This window comes from Sphaerodactylus townsendi, linkage group LG07 (assembly GCF_021028975.2).
Source record: "Sphaerodactylus townsendi isolate TG3544 linkage group LG07, MPM_Stown_v2.3, whole genome shotgun sequence".
Lineage (NCBI taxonomy): Eukaryota > Metazoa > Chordata > Lepidosauria > Squamata > Sphaerodactylidae > Sphaerodactylus > Sphaerodactylus townsendi.
Genome location: NC_059431.1, coordinates 66,543,555 through 66,570,180, shown reverse-complemented (window position 1 = coordinate 66,570,180; position 26,626 = coordinate 66,543,555). Strand labels below are relative to the sequence as shown.

The following is a 26,626-nucleotide window of genomic DNA, read 5'->3' as shown; positions in this document are numbered from 1 at the left end:
GAAACAGGTAACAGAGAGGGCTGTCTATGTAAATAGCATCTATCAGTCTGCAAATAGTAAATGGTACATGTGTGCAGTCAGGAAGGGAAATCAAGAAAATGTCAAGCCCTTCCTGGTTGTTGAAACTGGACTCCCTGTAATGTTAAAGCTTTGAAAGGAAAAAAAGACCTATACTTTTAAAACCTGTTTCCATCTTTTAAATGTAATATTTTAATAAAAAGCGGTTGTGCCTAGGATGCAGCTGCCATTGTGGTGGAGGGGCTCCCAGCGAAGGCCACCTGCCCGACCAGCTTTGGGGCCAGCGTGTACATGCACATGTGCCGGGAGGCTTCAGGCCCAGTCTGCACATGTGCAGCAGCTGGATCCCAATTGGACAACGTACTCTCACGAGTGGGCCTGGAAGGGCCTATAAAAGGCTTTGCCTCATGGTACAGGGCCCACTCTGCCTCAGGACATCCAAAGTTGCAGTTGCTGTAGTTGTTGTTGGAAGCAAGCAAGCAGAGCAGCTGGTGGGGGGGGTAGAGAGCAGAGGAGGATGGGCAACCATCACGGCCGATGGAGCAGCAGACCTTCAATAGAGGGCAAACCGGGGGGGTCATGGGAGAGGCCCCTAAACTACCCCTCCACCAGCTGGCAGCTGGCAGCCTGGGCAGCACGTGAGCCACACTGCCCTTTCCCCCTCCCCCTTTGCTGACCTGCTGGAGGGGCAGCCACGGGGCTCCAGCGTTCAGGGTGGCTAGTTGGACCAGGGGCAGCCATCCAGCCAAACTCTTATTGGGCTAAAAAACACTGCATGAAATAAAAGTTTAATGCTCCTTGCAAGCATGCCTCTGAGCATGTGGTTTCCCCGTTGTTGGAAAATGCAGTGTCTCCTGCTTGCCCCCCATCCTCATCAAGGGGTAAGTCAGTGTGGCTCAGTGTGCGAGTCAGGATGTGCAGATGGTGCTGGTGTGGGGCAGTGATTAAGAGAAGACAGACTCTAATCCTGGGAAAGGGGTTTGGCTTCCCACTTCTGCTCCCCCAAATGCAGAGGGTTCCCTGGATTCACCCCCCCACACACACACACACACATTCTGGTACAAAGGTCCAGGTATAGAGTACAAAAACCCGTTGGCCTGAGATCCTGAGAGCCACAGTGAATAGGGAAATTGACCCCATTGGCCTGTTGCAAACAAGGCATATTTCACGGGATTTTGTTCCATTTATAAAATAGGGAGGGTGGCTGGATGTCTCACACAAATACTGATCTCCTGTTTTTGTTTTATGGGGTCTCCATTTTCCTTTCCTTGCACAGCTGGCTGAAGTGGTTTTTGCTAGGCATTTGTTATTGCTAGTAAGAGCAGAGTAGCGACCCCCTCCCTTGAACCACATTATTGGTTCATTCATTACAGATCTTATCATGGCACCTGGTAAAGGCATCAAGTGCAAGACTCCCAGCGGGGACCAGATGCGGGCAAGCCAGGGAGAAAATAGGAGAGCAGGGACTGCTGGGGGGTGGTGGCCAGGAGCACCAGGCAGGCGGCCCCTCCACCAGCCCGGTCTCACCAGACCACCACTAAGGTGATGCCAACTGGGTGCAACCCAGCAAACCCCCCAAGAGCCCCAGTGCAGGGGAGGTCTAGGGCGGTGCGTCCAGCCCCCTCCTCTCTTCCAGTGGCCCAGCCCATGACTCTTCCAGGGCTGCCTACCAAGCCAAAAGAGCCAGGGCAGAATTCAAAAGCAGCCAAAAAAGGGTGGCCCACTAATGTGGCAACACTGCCCCCAGCCCAGGTGCCCTACCAGGCATTTCAGAATTGAGTGCCTAAATTTTCCATGACCTGTCTCCCTATAATGTTAAAGCTTTGAACGGGGGAAAAAAAGACCTATCCTTTTAAAACCTGTTTCCACCTTTTAAATGTAATACTTTAATAAAAGCACCACAAGCCTTGTTTTGATTAGTGAAACTCAGCTCGAGTTGAATGGTTAAATTTCCTCTTTCCATGAGGTTGTGATCTGAAACACAGTTGCATTCTCTGCAATTTACCATTTACAATCTGTCTGAAATCTGTGATCTCCATCAAGACTGTTGGCCCTCAGTTAGACTTTTATAAAGACATTGCAAGGTGTTGCAACTCAGGGCACGGCCCACGTCTGAGGCGATCGTTTGTCCCAAACTTCCAAGCCACCCTTATGTTACTAATGTTAACAAAAGCACAAACAGGGGCAAAGGAGAAGGGGAGGAAAAGGAATTCCCCTTTCCCTGACACCTATTTCAAAGTGCCAAGCCCCAGGGAGATATTCCCTCAGGAAACTGGTTCCTCTCTAGCTGGAGGGATCTCCCCTAATAAAACCAAAAAAATATTAAAGTTCGCTGCCGCCAAAAATATCATCTGTTCTGTAGCCCATATCCTGATAAATGGACACCACTCTTTCTAGGAACACACACAGACAAAATAGACTGGAACGGTTGTAACTTAAACAAAACTTGAAAAGTTTATTACTGGCTTAAATGTAGGATTCTCAGGTAACCTGAGAGGATTTTAAAGCTTGTTGGTTTCAAATGCTTATTGGTTTCAAGAGCTTAATCGTTTCAAGAGCTTAATGGTTTCAGAGATGTTGCTGGAACTTCAGTTTCAAACATTCACAGACACACGCAGGTGTCACTTAAGAAAAGATTTTACTTCAGAAAAAGATTTGACTTTAGAGTATCACACTCCCTCTTCTGTCAGACGCTAGTCTTTCTGTACCTAACCACACTAAACCAACACACCCCAGTCTATGCCCTGTGGGATTCTGGCACACAAGCCTCCCTCTCCCACCATCCAAACTGGCCACACTGCCACTGGACTGGGCCTCCTAAGACTGGGGTTGTACTGGTTAGGACAGACTCTAGTCTGGACAGAGGTTTTCCGTCAAACACCTGAGTGGCGGGTCACTCTCCACCCAGCTCAGGGCTTCCTGATGTCTCTGATAAGCTTCATCAGCTTACAGAGTACACTGTCTGACTCCTGCCAGACCAACAGCAGTGACAGATCTCTGCTTGATCTGCTCACTCTGCCAAAACGCACCAAAAGGTACAAAGAACCAAAAGAAAAAGCCTCTCAGCACTCTGGCTGACTCCTTTTATATTCTTGCCATTTCCCTCTAGCCAATCAGGGCTGACCAGGGCTTAACCCCTTTAGGGCAGACTCTCACCCTGGAAACTGAATGCCTTATAAGGGCATTTGTCACATGAGGCTTCTGCAGGAATGCTCGAAAAAAGGTGGCTTTATGCTGGTCAAAACCAAAGGTTTTGATATCTCATACAGTGACAATAGTATGAATGCTCCATAAAATACACAAGCATTACTTGTACATATTAGAACTAAATGTAGAAAAGAGCAAAATACTATTTTGAGTATTGGGCAGAAGATAATGAAGAAAGCTCACGTCATGATAGCCTAATCCCTATGATAAATATTCTACCAAGGTCACAGAGTCAAAGGAAGGCTATGGCAAAAGACAGAAGATAGCTATTTTCATCAACTTCTATTAATCAAAGTGTAGTTAATTACTGTCCAAAACACAGCAGCAGCATGGTGGTGCCATATATGCATGCATCAGCCAAAGTGACAAAAAAGTCAGAATTATCTTAGAATGCACAACCAGCGCATGGAGTGATATTTTGTAAGAGACATGCTTCAAAGGAGAATTTCAAAATTGGACACAAAGCAGATAATGAGGACTTAGGGGATAGGTTGGTTTATTTAAAATATACCTAGTTACTGTCATGCACCCATCCATCTTCTGAAGGGCCAATTCACACATTACAAAGTCTCATGGCTAACATGAAGAATCTATATCAAAATATGGTGAGAGTTTATACTTCTCTGACACATACAGGCTTGATTCTAATTGTGAATGCAGCATGTATGGTGAAGTGGTTTTACTTCTACTATTTTTATATCCTCATACTGTTCTAGGGAGTCACTATTTGCTCCACTGCAAAAAAAAAAAAATCATACAAGGACTTGGTAATATGTGAATCGTCAAAATATTCATAATCAGCCTGTGAATAACTTCTATAATAACTTATGTTCTTTTACAATCTGGACACATTTGCCTTCTGCATAGTCCATTTATTATTATTATTTTATTAGGACAAGAGAAATAACTGTTTTCCCTCCACAAAAACTGCAGGACAGGAGTCCAGTAACACAGGACAGATAACTTTATGGGTTCTGGTCCAGTTCCGTTGATACAAAGAAGACTGTAATTGATAGAAACTCAAGGCAAACATGACCTATATTCAACTGCTGAAAACACTAGAGAATTGGTTATATACTAAAACAAAGCTTGTAATTGCTACAGTAGTTTGGAGAAACTTATCACCCAAATCAAAATTGAATTCGGAAGAATATAAGTACATGCAAAAGTACTTTAACCCTAAACTCAGATTATGGTATGTATACCTATTTGGAAATTTTCTAAGTACACAGCAACATGTTACATTGACCTAATTATTCTCAAAAAAGACAGATTTCATTCCCAGTGCCCTTGATTACCTTGGAAGCAATATAATTGTGGTGAGAAAGAATGTTTGATCTATGAACTTTTAATTCCTTTAAAGCATTCACATATATAAGCTGTGAAACAAGGTAGATTTAGATACACATTATAGCCTTTGTTGTCAAAATCTCAATTCCCTGACTGACACAAGTTGCCTGAATATAAATTACCTCAGTCTTTATTCTGAGATTAAATGACGGCTTTGTCAGTCATGCTTCCCTGTATCTGTCATTTCCTCAATATAGATTCAATTAAACATATGGGGTCAATACATTACAGAACTTTCACAAAAAATACAATACTAAAGTATACTTAGTCCTAAAATATTTTAATCCTAAATCTGAAGTAGACAGTAAACAAGTTAACTACTTTGGCAATGTAACTCATTGGAAGAGAGAGATATATAATAGGTATAATAGAGAATGCTGCTAGAACACGACCATACAGCCCGGAAACCACAGAGCACCCAAAATATAATAGGTATGTTTTAAGTGTGCTGTTTTAACATTCTAATTTTACATTCTATCCAAACAAGTCAGCTTTATGTATTTAGTTTGCTTACAAACTAAACTCAGGTTATCTTCAAAAAGAATATTAGCTTTTATAGTTACCAAATCATTCTGTGACTGTTTTATTGTTGTATAACAAGAATGTGAACAACTGTGAATACTTTCAACTAGTGATGGAAGCAAGTGGAAAATCTGAAAACCTATTAATGCCTAAATGTGAAGAGTTAAACATTTTAATGATATGTCCAGATGAGGGTTCTTTAGTTCCCCCTGGTCACATGTGGGAAATGGGGGGTAGGGTTACAAGACCCAGGCTGGGAAACTCCTGAAGATGTGGGTTTGGAACCTGGGGATGACAGGGACTCTGGGGTACAATGCCATACAGTCCACCCTCTGAAGCAGCCATTTTCTCAGATGAACTATCCCTGTAGTCCAGTGATCAGCTGTAATTCCAGGGATACCCAGTTTTACCAGGAGGCTGGTATCCCTAATTCAGATTTAAATTTCTTAAATCACTTTTCTCTTATACAATGTATAAAAACTAAAATAAAACACAATACCACTAGCATTTTAGAATGTGACTTGTGAGTCAGAATTGATCGAATGAGTTCTAACACAGGAAAGTTTATGTTGGAATTAATTCTGAGACTCTAATGTGCCAGTCTGATTTTATTATGCTACTACATTTCTGTATAATAACTGGTAGCTCAATAGGCTTAAATCAGAATATTTCAGGGACAGGCAAAAGAAGGCCCACAGAGACATTAAAAAAATATTTCAAGCCCATTTGACCTTATTTTGTAGTTATATTTTATTCAAAAAAGAAAATAAAGATCAAAATAAATTAAATGAAGTTTTTTTAAAAAAACATATAAAGTCAAGCAACTGACATGCTTCTCACTTGAGGTTAAACTGAAGTAGACTGGGGATAAATGAGTCCATAAGTGCAGGAATTTTTTTAAAGGATGTGTCTATATTCAAGAAGTCCACATTCTTCCTGTTTAGATTTTTTTTTTAATCTACCTTTTTGGGTTGAATAAATTATATTTATTTACACCATTTTATGCCCACTTTTTTCAGTTTAGCACTGTTCTGAATCACTGTAATATCTCCTGGTGTACAAGTTTGTCAATAAAGTTTGTTTTCCAGACTGTTGAATTCCTTTTGCTTTATGTGATTGATCCTTAATTTACAACCACCAAGAAGATAATATAACAAAAAATGGTAAACAGAAATGTTTAGGGTGAAAAGCTCATCCTTTTTTACATACTTCCTAACCTTTCAAAAACTTCTAAAACCATGCAGAAACTAAAATACACAATTTCATAATTAAAAGGGACACGTAAAACAGCAAAGTATAAAGGTTTCTAGGTTAGAGGAATAGAGAGAGAAAGAGAGTGAGAGAGAGGAGTTTGCAGATGATGGCAAAATCCCAACAAAATCCCAAACTATTTTTCCTCTGATTTCCAAACTTTTCTATCCCTTTCTTTCTTCCTTAAATTGTCTACCAATGTATTTAAACCTTAATCTCTCTTAATATGACAGTATAGCAAAAGAACTGTAGATCAGGGCCAGAAAGTTACTTAAGCTCATAATACTCAACAACAGACATCAAGACTTTTTTTCTCTTGAAATCAGTCCGTAACCCAGAGCCATAGTGAGGGAGAACTGCACCCAGGGCATGCATGCGCACCACATCCCTTCCACGCCCCTGTCCACCCCTGCCCCATGACATCCCCACAACACTCCAGAATGACTCCGCCATGCCCACACCATGCCCACGCACACCCTTCCCCTAGGCGCTATGCCACTGCTGTAACCTAAATGTGTTTGCCAGCTACAATTTTTATCCCTCATCTTAAACAGCAGTTATGATTTTGTCACAGTGCAAAACAGCTTATTTGAACCATCAAAGTTTGAGTCATGCTAGCTATAAAAGTTTACCCCTGGTGCAGACTCTTCAGAGGATGAAGAGTCTCTCTCAGACACTGAAATCTCTGAAGTGCTGGCCCTGTGATCCTGCCACAGCAACCAATTGTGGATCTTACCTCCAGTCAGCCAACAGACTGGGAACCTACTGGAAATCCTTGCACCTAATTGGCAGCTGCTGGAGACCTGCAGCCACTGCAGGAGCCCTGCAAAAGTCCCACATGCTCAAAGGTTCCCCCAGAATCTTGGGATCAGATATGAAGGAGGACCAGGCAGAAAGAAATCTGACAAAGAAACACATGAAAAGCAGCCCACAGTCTGCCTCTCTCCAGTCTTTTTCAGGAAGAAGATGAGGAATATATTTTAGCATGATCTTGTACTGAAAACAAAATGCCCAACATACCCAAATGCTTTCTTCTTGACAATATTGCTTCCAGTTGCTTCCACTGTCACTAAACATCAGGAGGTAGCTTGTTACCCAGTCAGAACTCCCATATCCACCTTGGGTAGCAACAGCAGTGATTTCAGTTCTTTCACCAAGATCGATCTGAAGCCATTGATATTTATTTGACACTAATGGAGTCCAGCCACCAGCACCTTTAGAGGTGAAGAAAGGGAGGGGGAGAGAGACAGATTAATTCATAGTGGAAACATAGTTACAGTCAAATAAAAGAAGAGCGTAGTGATACCTTAGAGAGTAACAATATTTTTGTGAGTCAGGGCTCATTTTCACAGATGCATGAATTATTCATCCATTAGCCAGAAATATTTATAGCCAAAACTGCAAAAAAGAAAAGTGGGAGGGGGGAGAGACCAATTTAAAACAATATTAAATAAAAAGAATAAGAATGATGACTGGGAAAGGTTAGGGCAACCATTAATAAGGATTCTTCTGGTTACAGGAGATCTTCTCTGTCCTTACTGTGAAGATGAGTGGTTTGGCTCCTGATACATGGCTCATTTGAGTCAAAGCAGTCTCCTAGCAACTGTTTTCTTTTTCTAGTAGATTCGTATGAACTAAAGACATCACAATCCTATTAACTTGATTGCTCATTTTCAGAGCAACAACCTTTGGTATGTTGATTTTGCAGATTAACAGTGCAACCAAGAATTTTCATAATTGAAATAACTGCTGCTTCGAAATCTAACAAAAATCTCCCATCACTCAACACTCATGTGCATACATATGGATGAGCCTGCACAACGTTAAAAAAAGTTGACAAGTTGTTTTTGTATATGTCTGTGAATATACATTATGTCAGCAAAATATAACAGATTTGTTAATAACTATTCTTTCCAATAGCAACCCCAACGTTTCTAGGCTTGTAGATAGCATAATTGGACCATTCACTGGTAAGGCGAAGAACTCCCAAACTATACCAAGGAACAATATTTGTATGAAACATTAAAAGGTACCCTTTCGATGGCCTAGTATTGACTTTCAGAAAGCATGCAATGAGGAAGGCAGTTGAGAACATGTAAAAAAGGAAAAGTAAAAATGAGAGGGGAGGGAAGGGAAATTGTCACACAAAATGCCACAAAAACAGATACATTACAACCCAATCCACAGAGCTCTGGTGGCTGGGGACAGCACCACTGCCACACTGGCATGCCATCTCCAGAGGACTTCAAAGCAATGCAAGGAAGCCACAAAAAACCCTCCAGCCACCTGGAAGGCCCTCCATAGGGCAGAATAGTGTTAAGAGCAGAGGAGAAGAGAAGAGGAGAGGAGAGGAAAAGAGCAGAGCAGAGCAGAGGAGTAGCAGGGAGAGGAGAAGTGGGGCAGTCAGCACTAGGTGAGCTCTGGGGGGGGTTGGAGGGCTTTTCTCAAAGCAAAATATTTTAATCTTTTAACAGTGGCCCTTTCCGCACGGGTGGAATATGGTGGCCTGGGGACGGCAAAAACGCCGTCCCCAGGCCGCCATTCGCACAGGGGGCGCAGCTGCTTCGCAGCCGCGCTGCCCTCGCGCCGCCTGACCGGCGCCAAGCAGGCATTTCCAGAGTGCGCTGGGAAGCACACTTTTCTGGAAACGCCGGCTGGAAGCCACTGCCGTGCAAACGGCAGCGGCTTCCAGGCGCTTCCCCCCCCCACTCCCTCCCTGCACTTACCTTGTCCCCGGCCCTCCGGCGCGTCGCCGAGGCCTGGGGACATGCCCCCCTGCCCGGCGACGCTGGAGCAGTCGCGCAGGGGCGGGGGGCGTGTCTCCAGGCCTTGGCGACGTGCCGGAGGGCCGGGGACGCGCTGGGTTGGCCGGGCGATGGCGCTCCGCGCCGCCGTCGTCCCGGCTCTTTCTGGGACCGTTCATGTGAATTTTCAGTGTTCTGAATGCTGCAACCACAAAACCACAAAACGCAGCATTCAGACCCGTATTAAGGAACATGAAAGACACTGTCGGCTTAACCATCCTGAAAAAATCTGCAGTTGCAGAACATGTGTTAAACAAAAACTGGACATAATATTTTATTTGAGAACACTGAAATTCTGGACAATTCAGAAGCTTACTATGTCAGACTGCACAGGGAGGCCACTGAAATTCACAAACACCATGACAACTCCAATAAGAAAGAAGAGACGTTAAAAATTAGCAAAGCCTGGCTCCCAGTACTTAAAAAATGGACTGATAACCCCACCCGCAATACAATGCACTCAACCACAACTTTGAATAGCAAGTTCCACCCAAACACTTAATGATTGGTTCCCCACCCTGGGACATGGACAATATACCACACTAAACTTTCCCTTCTCACTTAGACACAGTGTGAAACAGACTTTTCTCTGTGATACACCTCTGAAGATGCCAGCCACAGATGCAGGCGAAACATTAAGAACAAAATCCACCAGACCACAGCCACACAGCCGAAAAACCCACCCAAACCGGATTTGAGTGTCATAGTTGATAGTTCCATGGAAATGTCAACTCAATGCACGGCAGCTGTGAAAAAGGCAAACTCTATGCTGGGGATAATTAGGAAAGGAATTGATAATAAAACTGCAAAGATTGTCTTGCTCTTATATAAAGCAATGGGGCAACTGCACTTGGAGTACTGTGTTCAGTTCTGGTCACCACATCTCTTAAAGGATATCGAAGAGACAGACAAAGTTAAGTGCAGAGAAGGGCAACTAGGATGATTGAGGGACTGAAGCACATTCCTTATGAGGAGAGGCTGCAGCATTTGGTTTGGAAAGGAGACATCTGAGGGGGGATATGATTAAAGTCTATAAAATATGCACGGGGTAGAAAATGTCAACAGAGAGAAATTTTTCTCTTTCTCACAATACTAGAACCATGGGGCATACATTGAAAATGCTGGGGGGAAGAATTAAGACTAATAAAAGGAAACATTTCTTCATGCAACGCATAATTGGTGTTTGGAATATGCTGCCACAGGAGGTGGTGATGGCCACTAACCCGGATCACTTTAAAAGTGGCTTGGGTAGATTTATGGAGGAGAAGTCAATCTATGGCTACCAATCTTGATCCTCTTTAATCTGAGATTGCAAATGCCTTAACAGACCAGGTGCTCAGAAGCAGCAGCAGCAGATGGCCATTGCTTTCACATCCTGCATATGAGCTCCCAAAGGCATCTGGTGGGCCACTGCAAGTAGCAGAGTTGGACTAGGTGGACTCTGGTCTGATCCAGCAGGCTCTTTCTTATGTTTTTATGTTCTTAAGACACCATAGGTGTCTTAAGGTGACATAAGGTGACATAACTTTGAGCCCACACTGCAGAATTCCTTGCTTAAAAGCCCAGGTGGAAACCAACTAATGGTTTCACCCTGAAGAAGGAATGCCCCAGCCTGCCCTCCCCCCCATACACTCAGACACCAGCATAGCTGCCGACATACACTTAGACATCAGCATAACTCTGCAGCATCAGCCACTTCTGGGTTTGGCCGCCATGGGTTAGGGTTAGGAGGTGTCCAGACACCTGAGTCTGTCTTCTCTTCCTGTGGAGGTACCTTTTACACTAGCAAAGGGGATGAATGCATTGGCACAAACACATGCTGCACCCAAACCCATGTCCCTCTCTCCTGGATTGGACCATTATTGTGAGAATAACCATGCAACACCCCTCCCCATCAAAAACACATTTTAGTTAACATAAGTCTCAGTGAACAGACTTGAATGAAGTTGCCAGTCTCCATCTTGGGGCTGGAATTCTCCAGAATTACAACAGATCTCCATTAGAGGATGGTCTGATTCTTAGTAAACCTGTTAATGAACTCTTTCTAAATATCTTAAGTAGGCCAAGGGTTGCAACATTAACAATTTGAGTCACATAAACTATTCATTTTTAAAAAAATTGCAGCAATGGAAGATGTTTCATCTCCAAAATATGACACAAGGACTTCTTTTACAGAAGTAATTACATTGCTACTTAGTCTGTCATGTTTCCCTTGAGTGTGCTCTGCTCATTTACATCAATATCATAATAATTCAGACTGTATGAGTCAGCAAGTAAAGGAAGAAGCATTTACATACCATGCATTCAAATAAAAAAATCTGCAATTCAAGGTGAAGATTGATAATACTTCCAATGTTCTGAAGGCATTTTTGAATCTATTTATAACAGTTTAGGACTCAGAAATTTATTGTCCACTACATATAATGACGTGAAATCTTAAATCTTATTAAGTTTATTATTTTATCCAGGCTATTAATCTTTCACTCCTCACTAAGTGACTTATAGTTGATGGAGCCTTCTGTAAAACACAGTTCCGGACTTACTCAGGACTGCTATTGCAGTGGGGGAGGGGGAAGGCAGAAGAAGCCAAGCTGCAGAGGGGCGACTGCATCAGGCTGATGGTCATGTGACGGGGGCCTGTCAAGTGACAGGGGAGCCCAGGCGTACCTATATAAGGTAGCGCTTGGCTGGCTCCGGCCTCTTTTAAGCCATCAGAGCGAGCAAAGTGCTGTTCACTTTCTTGCTCTGGGGCCATTGTGTGACTCAGCTGTTAGGCTGAGCCACGGCTAGTTGAAAGAGCCAGTGGACAGGCCTCAGCCTCCACGTGCAGGGAGCGGGGCCAGCAGCAGAGCTCTTTCAAGGCCGTCAGAGTGAGCAGAGTGCTGTTCGCTCACTCTGGGGCTGGTGCATGCTCTGCTGTTAGGCCGAGCCGTAGCTAGATGAAAGAGTCCGGAGAGCGAGCGGAGCACTGTTCTCTCTCTCTCTCTCTCTCTCTCTCTCTCTCTCTCTCTCTCTCTCTCTCTCTCTCTCTCCCTCCCTCCCTCTCTCTCTCTGGGGCCACCACATGACTCGGCTGTGAGGTCAAGCTGTGGCTAGAAGAAAGAGTGCAGGTGTGACTCACACCCACAGCGATGACAGCAGTCCATGGTGCTCGCTCGGCTTTGTGGTTCTGCGGGGTTTGTGAGGCCTGTTGGGCCTTGCAGCGTGGCCCCTTTTCATTCAGGGTGGGGCTCTGGGGCATTAACTCCCCCCTGCACAGCCTTTCGGGCAAGGCCAATGTGGCCTTCTGGCCATGTGGCCACCCAGCTTCAGTACTGGGACGGGCCAGGCTTCATTGATGGAAAGCTAAGCAGAGTTGGCCCTGGAGAGAGCTGGGATTGGACTCCACCATGTTATATCCAGAGTTGTTATGCAGAGACGGGCTATACTAAACTGCTGCTGCTTATCTTTATTTAATAAAACAGACTGTGGGGGAGCCTGCATGATATGGGTTGGGGAATCGGGCTGGGTTCCATCAAATCCAGGGGTAAATCCCGCCTGCGCTATGGGGTGACCTGGGAGCCTGGCACACTCTGCTCAATTAGGTTGTTGTGAGGAAGACAAAGAATGGAGGAGAATGGCATAAGCTATTTTGGGAAAAGGTAACAAGGTTTGGATTTCCAGCCTGCCTTTCTCTCCAGTAAGGAAACTCAGACGGTCTTGCAAATTCCTTTCAAAATGAGGAAACTGCTTTTCTACCTTCCCCCAAAAAACACTAAACAACAAAATGTAAATGTGGGCTTTAATGGTTTTGCAACAGGAGGCTGAAAGAACAGCGCAATGCCTCTATAGTTCTTAGTGTATTTCCGGTATCAAGACCATATTTAAAGTCTGAAAAATTTCACATAGCCAAAGGCAGCAGTGAGTTGAATGAATAACTGGGGAAACCTCTGTCAAGAATGTTTAATTGTGAAGCATCAGTATGGTGGTTTGGATCTTTTTTCTTCTCTGTGAGTCTTAGTGCAATACAAAGAAGTGGGGCTGATATTTACCAATTTTCCCCATTTTTAGGAGTACAGGCACTGAATGTTAGAATTACTGCAGCATTAAATAATAGTTGTCAGCTAACTTGGCCACTCTAGCTCAGGATGGAAGTGTGCAGTATAGATTTCAAGCATTTTACTGTAATCCGAGTATTGGAGTTCAGCAATCTGAGAACAATGTTTGGGCATTAAACATAGCCCATCATCAGGATATTTGGGCAACTACATTTGACAGGCAATTGCTGAGGGTGCTGCAAGGTGCTAACATTGGGTAATATGGAGAGGGTGCCAGGTTCCATCCCTGAGATCACCAGTGAAGGATTAGGCAGTGGTCAAGACCTGTGCTTGAGACCTCGCACAGGTGCTGCCTGTCTGAGTAGGCAATGCTGACCATGATAGATGAAAGTTCTGATTGGGTATAAAGCAGCTTCATATGTTAGAAATGCTAAAAAGAAATTCTGCAGTACTTCCCATACATCTGGCTGAGATATTGCCCATAAAGAGATGTTAACATAGAACAGTGGTGGCAAACCTATGGCACTCCAGATGTTCATGAACTGCAATTCCCATCAGCCCCTGCCAGCATGGCCAATTGGCAGGGGGTGATGGGAATTGTAGTCCATGAACATCTGGAGTGCCATAAGTTCGCCACCACGGACATAGAAGTACTAAACAAGGGTTGTTGATACCATCAGCATGGCTGGTAAAGTGATTGTTGGTGTAGTAAATAAAAGCTGAGGCAGGGCACACTTGAAATGTGAAACACAATGTGAGCATTTGGTTTCCTTGGTAAGTGCAGGTCTGTGCATCAGCTCTACGGAAACTTGGTTTTAACTATTAACATGAATATTTAATGATAAATGAGGAGAAGTTTTCTTTTTAAAAATATGGTAGAATGTGGTGATTAAAGCCTCCATCTTCCCCAGAGACAAATGTACCTGAAAGCCTTATTAACTGCCTTGATAGCATTAGAAGGCAATACGGTGGGAGGTTCTGATAATGCTTTTTTAAGATGGGGAATATAATTTTGTTCTCAACAATCACCATGGCAGCCCTACAGGTGCCTTCCCTGTTTCAAGCAGGCCCAGTCTGTGGCGTTTAGGAGTCTCAAGACAGGGTAATACACGAGCAGATCAGCCTTAAAATTCAGATTGCTGATGACAGGCCAGGCCAATGGGTCCCACAAGGAAATTACCTTCATAGCACTCTCCATTTCTGTCACTAGAGCTGGTGGAGTGGTTTAGTGCCACATAGCCAGCTGCCTTGAATTCACTTCTGTTTCACTATGCCCTTGAGCTGGATGATTCAGGCTAGCTTGATCTTGTTAGATCTCTGAAGCTAATTGCGATTGGCCTTTGTTAGTGTTTGAATAGGAAACTACCAAGAATACCAGGGTCACTGGGCAGGGGAAGGCATTGTAAACCACGTCTAAATATTGGCTCAATATGGACAATATACTATTCAAAAGTCTGTCAGAGGCAACCGTAACATTATGCTTATGCAGCAACAGTCAGTAGAGTTCTCTATCACTAGTTTGAATTAGCAAAAATAAGGTGCTATTTTGCTGCCTCACATTCTTATGTTCAGTAAGTGGGCAATCTTAAACAAGTAATATGAGTTTCTCAGCTTTATACTGGGTTTCATGGTTGCTTATGGTAATAGGGAAGGACTGAATACACAGCTTGAAAATGGCTTCTCCCACAAGCGACCAGGTTTGGTGGCCAGGGTTTTTTTCTTTTAAGGAAAAATGGGCCTTCCCTGTATTTTCTCCACAGTTCTCTGCTTTCTTGGTGCCAAGTGTTGTTTATGTGCTTGTAGTTAAGTGGCTTGGAAATAGACTATTCCTGTTCAGGCACCTGACTTTGCCTGCATGGTTGTGGCACTGGGAAGGATCCTCTGCACCTGCCTTGCATATTCCACAGCCAACTGTATAGTTCATAGCCATCAGTGCTCACTTTGGCAGCACATATACTAATATTGGAATGATACAGGGAAGGTTAGCATGGCCACTGCACAAGGATGTCACGCAAATTCCTTAGGCATTTCATATTTAAGCCTCTGGTGCTGGGGTGTACACCCCCCCTTCTGGGTCTGCTTTGTGCATCCTTTGGGACATGTCCCCAGTGTGGTTTGCAGTCTACATCTACAACAACCTTTTGGTGCAGGCAGTTAACAGACAATCTGGCCGTTCCGTAAGGATCATGTGGTTAGTCCGGGACTTGGTATTGCTACACCTGACAGATTTATGTTTTTAAGGTTGTTTAACTCCAGGTATCACCATCTGTATTGCTGATGCTTTATCTCACTGCCAGGCAGACCGTTTCTGCTCCCTAGCCCCCAAGGCTACCAGCAGCCAGATGTGTTCCAGATCATCTGTGAAACCTGGGCAGCACATGACCATGGATGGAATCTTCCAGTCTTTAGTGGTGGTCAATTTCCTTGACCTTGCTTTGTCTAGAGCAGGGGTCTGCAACCTGCGGCTCTCCAGATGTTCATGAACTACAATTCCCATCAGCCCCTGTCAGCATGACCACTTGGCCATGCAGGCAGGGGCTGATGAACATCTGGGGAGCCGCAGGTTGCAGATCCCTGGTCTAGAGGCCTTCTTGTAGCATTAGGGGATCCCGAAGAAGAAGAAGAGGAGGAGGAGGAGGAGGAGTTTGGATTTACATCTCTCCTGCAGGAGACTCAAAGGGGCTAACGATCTCCTTGCCCTTTCCCCCTCACAACAAATACCCTGTGAGGTGGGTGAGGCTGAGAGATAAGCCTCCACAACTCAAGCAACAGAGCTGGGAATCAAACCCGGTTCCTCCAGATCAGAATGCACCTGCTCTTAGCCACTACGCCATTGCTGCTCCTTCAGTACTTGGCTACCTGCTTCAGTACTTGGCTACCAGGAGCCATGGGGTTTTAGTGCCTTGGACTTTACAAGTCCACCTATGGCCATTTCCTTTTGGAAATGCTGGGAGCCCCCGGATTCAGCTGCTCTGTTTCTGGCTTGCAGGATGGTAGTGATTTGGCGCAGGTCCTCCCCCAACCTCACAGAAGCCAACGATCTATCACTAGAGAACTGTTTCAGTTTGACAATGTGTCAGTGAGTGACAACAGTCTGTCGATCTGGTTAGGCAGTTTTAAACAGACCAGCCTTGCAAATGGGCAACCTTTACTCACAGCTCACACCCCGGGATCCTTATTCCCAGTCATTGAGACTGTGACGGTCTTAACTCAGTGACCAGCAATTTCAGGCACTGTCCTGAGTCACAGGGGATGGGTTTCCCCTGTCTGGATGCCTGTTTGTTCCATGCTATGACTCTGACTGGTGGCTTTGGGTTCTCCTGCTAGAGATTTTGGACTGCATTCGTTTTGCATAAGGTCATGTCAGTGGCGCAGGGCAGGTTCACCCCAAAGCAAATTCAAGCTGTCAGCCCTTTGCTGGTTTACAGAGCATATGTACAACCTCATTTTTCTCTAATTTCTTCATTTTAGTCTCGTGGGGCCAGCAAACTGGTCTGTGGATGGTTGGATGCAGCATTGCACATTGGGCTGGTCGGTTGGCTTCATGATCCGGATGGGGGCTGAACATCGGCCTGGATTCCACCATGGCACTACGCTGGCTTGGATGACTGGGTTTTGGAATGGGATGTGCTACTGCTGTTGCTGATGTCCATGATGTTGTTTCCTGATTTGGTCAGCTGCATGCCATAGTCCTACAGGTGGGAAAGAATGACATCCCAGCTCAGAAGGGCATTTTGCTGTCATGCTGGATGACTGCAGTCTTGAGGGAGATACATGGGCAGCTGTTGATGAACAGATAATTTGGTCATGCCTGCCATGGAGGCAGGCATGGCAGGATGTTATAATTCCCAGTAGAGTGGAGGGCAGTGGTGGGATTTAAAAATTTTAGTAACAGGTTCCAATGGTGGTGGTTTTCAAACAGTGGCGTAGCGCCAGTGGGGCTGGGTGGGGCAGGACAGGGGCGTGGCCAGGCACTTCAGGGGTAGGGCATTCCAGGGTGGGGCTGTGGCACGCGCCCCAGGTGCAGTTCCCCTTTGCCCCGCCTCTAGATTCAAATAATGACTGTTTAAAGCATTGGTTCTCAACCTTCCTAATGCCGCGACCCTTTAATACAGTTCTTCATGTTGTGGTGACCCCCCACCCTAACGTTTGTCCATTTTACAGATGGAGAACACTGATGCAGAGAGTCTTAGGCGACCCCTGTGAAAGAGTCGTTCGACCCCCAAAGGGGTCCTGACCCCTAGATTGAGAACCACTGGTTTAAAGTATTAAAAAAGCAATATACCGTATGGTAGTGTATTATTTCTTTTTTATATAATTATATTGATTGATTTTAAATAATAACATAGGTAAAGAGAGAAACCAAAAACTGTTTACAATTGTTAACATATTACAAACATATCTAATTGTTTTTCTCTCTCAACCCCCCCCAACTAAAACATCCTATATTGCCTCCCTCCTTCCCATATTTCCCTCCCTCCCTACTTTCTACTTCCCCTTCAGATTCCTATAACTACTTTATCTATTCCACTTGAAAGAAAACTAACAGAGGGAGAGATCCAAAATCCTTAATCTAAAAGAGTGGTTTAAACTCCTCTCTTTCCAATATAAATTTCAAGGGGAAAAAAGAAAAATCTTTACCTAAAATACTTGCCCAACCTTTATACCAATGAACAAAAAAAATAGAATTACTATATATTGTATTATTTCATACAGTTCATACACACATGGGGGATGCCATGGGGGGCAGGGGGGCCGCAGGGGGGCCAGGGGGTGATTTTGCATCCCCCACTTGACAAGATTTGTTGTATCCAGGGACAATACTAGTACACAGGGACAATACTAGAACCAGGGGGCATACATTGAAAATGCTGGGGGGAAGAATTAGGTCTAATAAAAGGAAACACTTCACGCAATGTGTGATTGGTGTTTGGAATATGCTGCCACAGGAGGTGGTGATGGCCACTAACCTGGATAGCTTTAAAAGGGGCTCAGACAGATTTATGGAGGAGAAGTCGATCTCTGGCTACCAATCTTGATCCTCTTGATCTGAGATTGCAAATGCCTTAGCAAACCAGGTGCTTGGGAGCAACAGCAGAAGGCCATTGCTTTCACAGTCTGCATGTGAGCTCCCAAAGGCATCTGGTGGGCCACTGCGAGTAGCAGAGTGCTGGACTAGATGGACTCTGGTCTGATCCAGCAGGCTCTTTCTTATGTTCTTATGACAGAGATTACCTCCTTGTCCCTAGTGGAGTTAACCATTAATAACTGGTACTCCGAACTGAGAAAATTTTAGTAACTGGTTCTACCGAATAGGTGCGAATAGGCTGCATCCCACCTCTGGTGGAGGGTATTACAAGAGTGCATTTAGTCTGATCTTGCTAGCTTCCAAAGCTAAGAAGGGGAGGTCCTGGTTCTCAGTCAATAACCTTAATTAGGGCCAGGTATAATATATGCAAGGATGCAGCCCAAGTGGCATTGGAGTCAGGCAGTGAGGTTATCTCACAGGCTGAAATCTCCCATCACCAGGCAGAGTAGTTTTGCCATGACGGCATGCACCTGTCCCTGTGGGGCAGAGATGTGAGGTTACACACTGTATGGCATGCCTTATTGGCATGACTAAAGGCTTGGGAGGTTTGATATGCAAAGCCACAGCTTAAGTTGTATGGGAGTTGGTGAGGTTATCCCACAGGCAGAAATCTCCCATTACCAGGCAACATATTTTTGCCCCAATGGCATGCACCTGTCTGAGTGGGGCAGAGTTATGCGGTTACATGCTATACGGCACACGCTTTTTGCACTCCTGACCACTGCAGCCGCCATTTTATTCAACAAAAGGCCTGGGGCTTACGAAGTTAAAATTATTAAATGGAGGCAAAGTTGTTTTCAGACTCTTTGCACTCCTCTTTGCACTCCTTTTAGATCCCTGGCAAGTCACAACAAAATATTTTCATTTCAAGATTGAACAGAAGATCTACAATGAAAAGGTTTTAGATTTTCTTTCATAGAGAATGTTTGCTTAAACTTTGGTCCTCATCTAAAGCAGATTCTCCTTAAGGAAATTCTCATGGGCATGTCATAGATTTTTCTGTTAATACAAATTGCAAAACATTACATGAATCAACTATTGAAAGTCACTTTGTCCAATGTGCTGATTGTGGTGGTGGCCCAACTCCACCTCCAGATAATTAAAAATCAATGTACAAGAGTCTAAATTAAAGGTGTTTGACCAAGCATAATATATTGAGCTGTGCAGCATCAGCATCTGGTAGGTCAGTCAGTGGAGTGTTATATGCTTCCCAAACTACAAAAACAAGGAAGGTTTTTCAAATCAAAAGCACAATCAGGATCTTTCAGGACAGAAAAATATTTACAGTGTAATCTTAAACAAGGTATCCTAAACACATCGATTCCAATATAGTTAGGAGAGTGTAACAATACTTAGGATTGTACTATGTGAAGAATACCTGTCTACATGAATGATTTGTGCTGAAATGAACAGACCATAAATCAGGGGACTCAGCATTTTAAGGATGGTAAAAAAAACCCTTGGGGGGAACAGGTCCCACCCCTAAAGTGAGTCTGCCTTGTGGTATTTTCCCCAAACCGGGTTTTTTTGAGAATCGCACTATCTGCAAGTCTTTTTAAAAAAATCACAAGTTGCAGCCACTTATGAGCAAACGCCCGGTCAGAAAGCACTTTGCTTTCCTTTTTAAAAATTTCCTGGCTTACATCTGTGTAGCCACACACATGCAAATAGTCAAATCATGGTATCATGAGACATCAACATGGCTGTGGGGGTTCCTTTGTGCATGCCTGTGTAGCTACATATCAGTTGGAGGTAAATTTAAAAAAATAGATGCACCTCCATGCAAAGGCGAGAAAGCAACCCATGTTGTTTCTGTGGGCTACAATCTCTGCCTGTATGAATGCATATGAACACTAAAACAGGAAAGTGGGTTCCTTTATCCCAACTGCAACCCACTATACATTTGCTATGCAGAAAGGCCCATACTCAAACACCTTTTATTTTGTATAAAAACAGGATGTTTACCATCTGGCAATAATTATTCATATCATTTAGGTCAAGGCAGTTTGGATCTTCTTGCTTCTTCAGCAGGCATTTAGAACCTCCCAGATGCATATAACCAATATATCCTGGCTCAGTACTACAAGCCAAGAGGGACAAATACCAAGGCTAGCCACTATTCTATTCAGCTTGTCCACTCTTAGACCTCAATAATAGAAAGTCATCCATACAATGAGGACAAATATCCCAAAACTATTGTCTAAGAAATTTTACTTGGATATGGATTTAAATGTAATTTCTATGTACTCAAATGCCAGTACAACTATTTATGCCAGAAACTTTGTAGCTTGAAAAAATGCATTTAAAGTTCTTCAGAGTTAGAAATGTAGGTGGAATGAGCGCAAAGGGCAGTTAAGAAGGTTTCAGCATCTCAAGCATGGATATTTTTAATAAAAATAAATCATGATTCTTTTTGTGAATCATTTCTTTGACTATCATGAATAAGAAGCTAAACCTAGCCATATATTGCTTTTGACTCTGGGATTTCCCATATGAAAATCATCAGTGAAGTTAAATAGTGTTGACAACAGCACATGACGCTGGCACCAGATTTTATGAAAAGTTATTGAAGCGATGGAGAAGGCCAAGGTTTTAGAAAGCTCTTTTTTATTTGTTTAATGAATCTGATTAAATTGCAATATCTGTGGCAATTCCCAAATGCTAAAACAGAAAAGCAGCTACTTAGTATGGATTTTCTTCAAGTCTTAATGCCAGAACCATTCCATTTAAGTGTCCATAAGACAGTTGCTGACTTGCGCTTTAAACTCAAGAATTAATGTAAGTTCTCTATAGGATTGTTTTGCCTTACTGAACACCAGCAGACTTGTTCATGCACTCAGCAGTATAAATCCCCTGTAGTATTTAACTCGATTCCAGCAAAAGATCCTATCTCTGTTTCTACTTCTGTGGTGCATTGAGCTCAACACAGAACTGTAATAATACTGAAAATCATATGACAGAACAAGACACAATATTATATCTAGATATTTAACAACTGTATTCATCATTTCTCAAAGACCAGATTGCTGCATGAGGAAACATGCTGTTTCAATTTCTGCTGTATTAGTTTATGAAGCATATTGCGAAAGCTATGATTTGCCCACATGAAGAACTGTTTTTAATTTATTCATTAATTCCACTAATCTTCCTTTCTCTGAAGTCAGTGTATTATTAAGGGTTAGAACTGAAGAAGTGTGAACAAAGAAAATGAACACATGTGCTCTTCTGTAAATTGGTGAACAAATGTTACCAGAAGTGTTCATGTGGTGCAACAGTATCATGTGGTACAACATTGTCAGGAGTTCTGCCACATTATGTAAAACAAGGTGAATAAGGAAAATAAACAATGGAATCCAACAAGTGTAGTAATGTCAGACCAGTGAAGTAAAGTAAGGAAATGCAGACAGAGGGAGTTATCTTTGGGTATTTCTCTTCAGTTGTGCCTGAAGCAAATTACAATGATATAAAATCATAAAATAGAACAATAGAGAGAAAACTGTGAATTAGCAGAGATAAAATTAGTAGTATAAACCATGGTATAAATTTTTGTCCTTTTCAAAAGATGCAATAACGAATCCCTTTTCAGGCCAATTGTGTTTTAAACTACTAAAAGAATGCTGAGACAACAACAAAATATTCAACTTGGCATCTAAAAGCCTAGGTAATTTTGGGACAGTTGCTGCCTCCGCTGCTGGGGTGGGGAGCGCAAATGGGTGGCTGGGAGTGCTGTCGTCACTGCTGCTTCTGAGGTTGAGGGGGAAGGAGGCAGGTGGCAGGTCATGAGTGTTATGAAGGGCAGAGAGAGTGATAGGTTGGGCAAAGAAAGAGAGAAAAAGCAACAGGCACAGAGAAGAAAGAGAATAAGCAAAGGAATAAGAGGATGAAGAAAGAGTGAGAGACAGAGACCCCTTCTGCACATGCAGAATAATGCACTTTCAATCCACTTTCAATGCACTTTGCAACTGTGTGGAATTGCAAAATCCAATTTCACAATTGTGAAAATGGACTGAAAATGCATAATTCTTCATGTGTGGAAGGGACCTAGGAGATGAAAGAGGGAAGGGGAAGAAGAAAAGGTGGGGAAAATGGGACAGCTGCTGCTGGGCATTTTTTGCAGGTCACTACTTGTGTTTACTAAAACCTGTTGTTCTCAATTATGTCTAAATATACAAAACTGCCTCTGTTCTGTATTTCTGAAAAAATCCTGAGCACAGTATTATTTCCTTTGATGTTTGAATTTTGAAATTCTTATTTTCACCATATGCTCAGATTGTTCTGTCTTTTTAAAGCAAGCATTTTAATTAATGTTTTAAAGTTTTCATTTATTCTTGCATTCATTTCACATTCAGTAATGAAACATATGCAACATACATAGGGGGTTCCAGAGTGAATTAAAATTGATTTTTTTCACTGTACCTGTTTATCTCTTGTGTTTGCTCCATAAGAGTAATTAGCAATATTGTTCAGTCCAATGAGAGGAGATCAGCAGATTTCCAACAAATTTTCATGTGGAATTTCCACATGAGCTAAGTAGGCTGGTATTGCTCCTGTCAACAACATGGCTTCTGCCATAGAATAGGATTCACAATCAGAGAGGTTGCCAACAACTAAATGAATGGTATCAGCCCAAGCAAGGCATTGCAAAATATTTTTGTTCCAATTGAAAGGTGTTAGTTGTCTCACATTTGTTTTTATGTAGCAAAATTCATTTGAAGTCTACAAACTAAATTTATATTTAAATATTAATTTTACTGTAGTTTTATATTTTAAAAGAGTTATTCTCATTTCAGTATATAGCAAATCCTATGGTTTGCAAAGCTCTGTAACACAGTGATTATGTATACAGCTGTGATGCCTATGTGTCACATTTAGGTCACTTTACTTGTGCCATGCAATTCAGCATATAAGTTCCAAAGTGCACCTTTTGGTACAGAACCAGCATTATGAAATGGAGAGAGGAAAAAATGAATAACAGTATGTTTTTATAAACAAAAGCTTGTTTGCCATGGAAGACTATCCCTGAACTGGTGTCAATTTTCTCTTTCAATACTTTAGTGTGGTGCCAGACAAGACACTTTCCCATCTGCAAAAACAGCAAAAATCAAAATTAGTTTCTCTCTTACATCTGGGCAATTTTTTAAGGAAATAAAATGTGGCTTTTATATGACTATGTAAAATTTGGCTTTCACATAACACCTCCACAGTTTCCGCTTGATTTTATCAATATAAGTAATTAATTGTAATTATTAGTGAATCAGTGCAACATGACCTTAGACAATATTCTTGGCCAAACAAGTATTAATTGAACATCTTACAGTGGAGTATTGGAATTAAACAATGGCTGACATGGTACATGAAGAGGACAGACCCCTGGCCACATTACAAAGAGCTGTGAAGGCCAATATGCTTCTTGGCAGGTTTTCTATCAGTATAGTATGACAAAGTAACATGAGCTGAAAGCTGCACATTCAGCTTCAGAACAAAGCATAAATATCCCTATTCATGTCTCAAATGTGAATACTATGTTACCAAATTTGGCTCCTCATGCAGAAGAGATACTGTAAGCTTGCACTTGGCAAAGGTATGGACCATCTGGTGAGAAGGCCTTTTAATCAGATGAAAAACTGGCACTTACTACTTATCACCTCAAGTCTCTAGACTAGAGTGAGCTGTTCTAGCCAATAGTTCATACACTTCAGCTGGTTACTCTGTCATCTGCAATAATTTTCAGGTCCAGTTAAGGGGCTGGTTTAAACCTATAAAGACCTCTGCAGTTTAGAAACAAAGCACCTTGGATGTACCAGTTCACCTATATCTCACTCAAGTGAGACTGAAAATGTCCTGTTGATTGCTATAGTTGTAGATATAGGTGTAGAAATATTGTTTTGATAGTTTAGACATTTTTAAATAAATGTTCAAAATTCCAATGGTACACCAGAGAAATATTCACAGTTGCCTGCTGAATTTTTACTTTGCTTATATCTGTTGATCTCATTTGTATCCTTATTTTTCTCCAATGAAAAAAGGTCAGTGCATATGAGATTATCCAATTTTTACAACAACTTTGTGAGGTAGGTTAGGCTATTCAAGTCCCAGGTGGCTTTCATGTTTATGCCCTTAGCTGTTTCATTTAAATCTGACCCCAGGCAGGTTTAAAATTAAGTTAGAGCATGAAACTTGTGATTTGTTTAGATACCACTGAAATTTACAATAGAACAGACTATTTGGATAATGCTAGAGCAGTTTCCATTTATTGCAGTACATTAAAATCAGTTGAAGCCTTCCTTTTGACCTCAATCAGATGTGGATTGTGCTTTTTATTTTCTGCACTGCTTCTTATTTACTATGTGTGTTACCATTAAGGCATTCTTATTTAAGCAAGGAAAACTGATCTGGCAGATTTTATTTTTAATTCAGTTTGAGAAAGAGAATGCTCAAGTACCTGGCCAACTGTCACTGGGACATAAGGTCCACAGGCTGGCTAGCAGGCTAGCTGTTACCCTACCAGAAAGAGAGAAAGCCATGACTTTTTAATCCACTGGTAGGTGACTGAATTTCCAGAATGCCAGGTAATAAAGAAAAATAATAGCTCTGGGGTTAGCCGTGATACCCATCAGATCTCTATATATTTGTGCAAGTTTTTCTTCTTTTAAGTTGTGCACTTCCCTACATAAACAAGTCCAATAAGTATTTCAAGTCCAAACATGTAAAACTGAGCCTGTTGTGGATCTTTTTGAGGTAGTTACACTTTTGGAAATGTTTGTTAAATAATGGAGTGCCTTTGGGCATGTACAGACCAGAATGCATTGGTAAAAAGAGAGAATGAGGCTCAGATGGAGGGTAAAATTAGTGGAGATGTGCTCAGGCATGTCTGGGAATGGCTGTCACCAGAGGCATAACATGGGTAGGGCAAATTAGAGTTCTTGCCCTGGGTGCCAGTGGCTTAGAAGTGAACTGGCTGCAGCCCCCACTGCTGTCCCACCAACACCACTGCTGCAGTCAGCTACTGCATTAGCCGGATGCAGTTGTCCTTAACTAACTTTCAGACAAGTGGCCAATTCTCCCCGCCTCACCTAAGAAATGTCCAAAAAGTTTTAAGTTGAATTATGTTTAACTGTGCAGGTGAGCAGCAGCTAGAAGACTTGGGCGTGGGGACAAGGCCAGGGAAGGGGAGCCTTCCCTGCTCCTAGTCTTTTCTCCTCTACTCACCTCACTTTCTAGCTTGTTTGCGCCCCTGCCCCACCACCATTTGAATGATTGAGGGGCAAGGAAGAGACTGGAGCTCACGACAGAGGTAGGGGACCCACATGATCTTCCCCGTACCAATGAGGTGCCCCACATGGAGGCAGACACTGCAGCAAACTGGGTTGCCACCAAGGGGTTTGAGGTAGGTTTGCAAAATTCACCTCACCTCCCATGCCACCTCCATCCCTCCCACCTTCCCCTAAAAAGCCCCCCCCATTCTTCCCCCACTCCCCCAGCAAAAACAAGATCACTATGCTGGATTTTGTATTAAATCACATGTCGGACACTTCCCAAGCATCTAGGACTGTGTGATTTATTGACGAACAATGCATGCAGAGCTGAGTAGGGTGGCCTTTTGAAGCTGACATTGTTGTTGTTGTTGTTGTAGATTTCACAGCTGTCAGATCTTTAGCTGGTTGTTGGCCTTCATTACAATTCGAGCCTCACCCAGAGGCCTAGGAAGTTGTAATGTATCGGCATAGCATAGTATTTGTTGTTGTTGTTGTTGTTGTTGTTGTTGTTGTTGTTGTTGTTGTAGATTTCACAGCTCCCAGATCTTTAGCTGGTTGTTGGCTTTCATTACAATTCAAGCCTCACCCAGAGGCCTAGGAAGTTGTAATGTATCGGTGTAGTATTCATGGGGATCCCAGCAGGGCTGCCTTCTGAAGTTGACAGATGTTAATTTTGTCAATTCAAAGATGTTTCAAGTGCTGCCCTAGTGTTTTTGGGATGGCGCCCAGCTTGCCGATTACCACTGGGATGACCTCAGCTGGTTTGTGCCATAGACGCTGAAGCTCGATTTTCAAATCGCGGTATCTAGTGACCTTCTCAGTGGTTCTTTTTTTTCAATGACCCTGCTGTCACCGGGGACTGCTATGTTGATGATGCTCACTTTCTTGTCCCCGATCACGATGATGTCTGGTGTATTGTGTTTCAACACTTTGTCCGTTTGGATTCGAAAGTCCCACAGGATCTTGACCTTCTCATTTTCCATTACTTTCTCTGGACAATGTTCCCAACAGTTCTTAGCTGTTCTTATGTTGTATTTCTTGCATAAATTCCAGTGGATCATCTTGGCCACTGAGTTGTGTCTCTGTTTGTAA

The 26,626-nt window shown here is 42.9% G+C and overlaps 1 protein-coding gene and 1 non-coding gene across 2 annotated transcripts in view; one reads left to right on the top strand and one right to left on the bottom strand.

Annotated features, from left to right (window-relative positions):
• Positions 1–26,626, bottom strand: part of LOC125436727 (contactin-associated protein-like 4) — a 173,471-nt gene that overhangs the window by 75,737 nt on the left and 71,108 nt on the right. The window contains exon 3 of the mRNA XM_048503966.1: positions 7,369–7,562. Within this exon, the coding sequence (XP_048359923.1) occupies positions 7,369–7,562 (194 nt within the window). The remainder of the gene's footprint in view (positions 1–7,368; positions 7,563–26,626) is intronic.
• LOC125437333 lies at positions 15,122–15,228 on the top strand. The gene has a single exon (XR_007245178.1). It is a non-coding gene; the product is annotated as a U6 spliceosomal RNA (small nuclear RNA).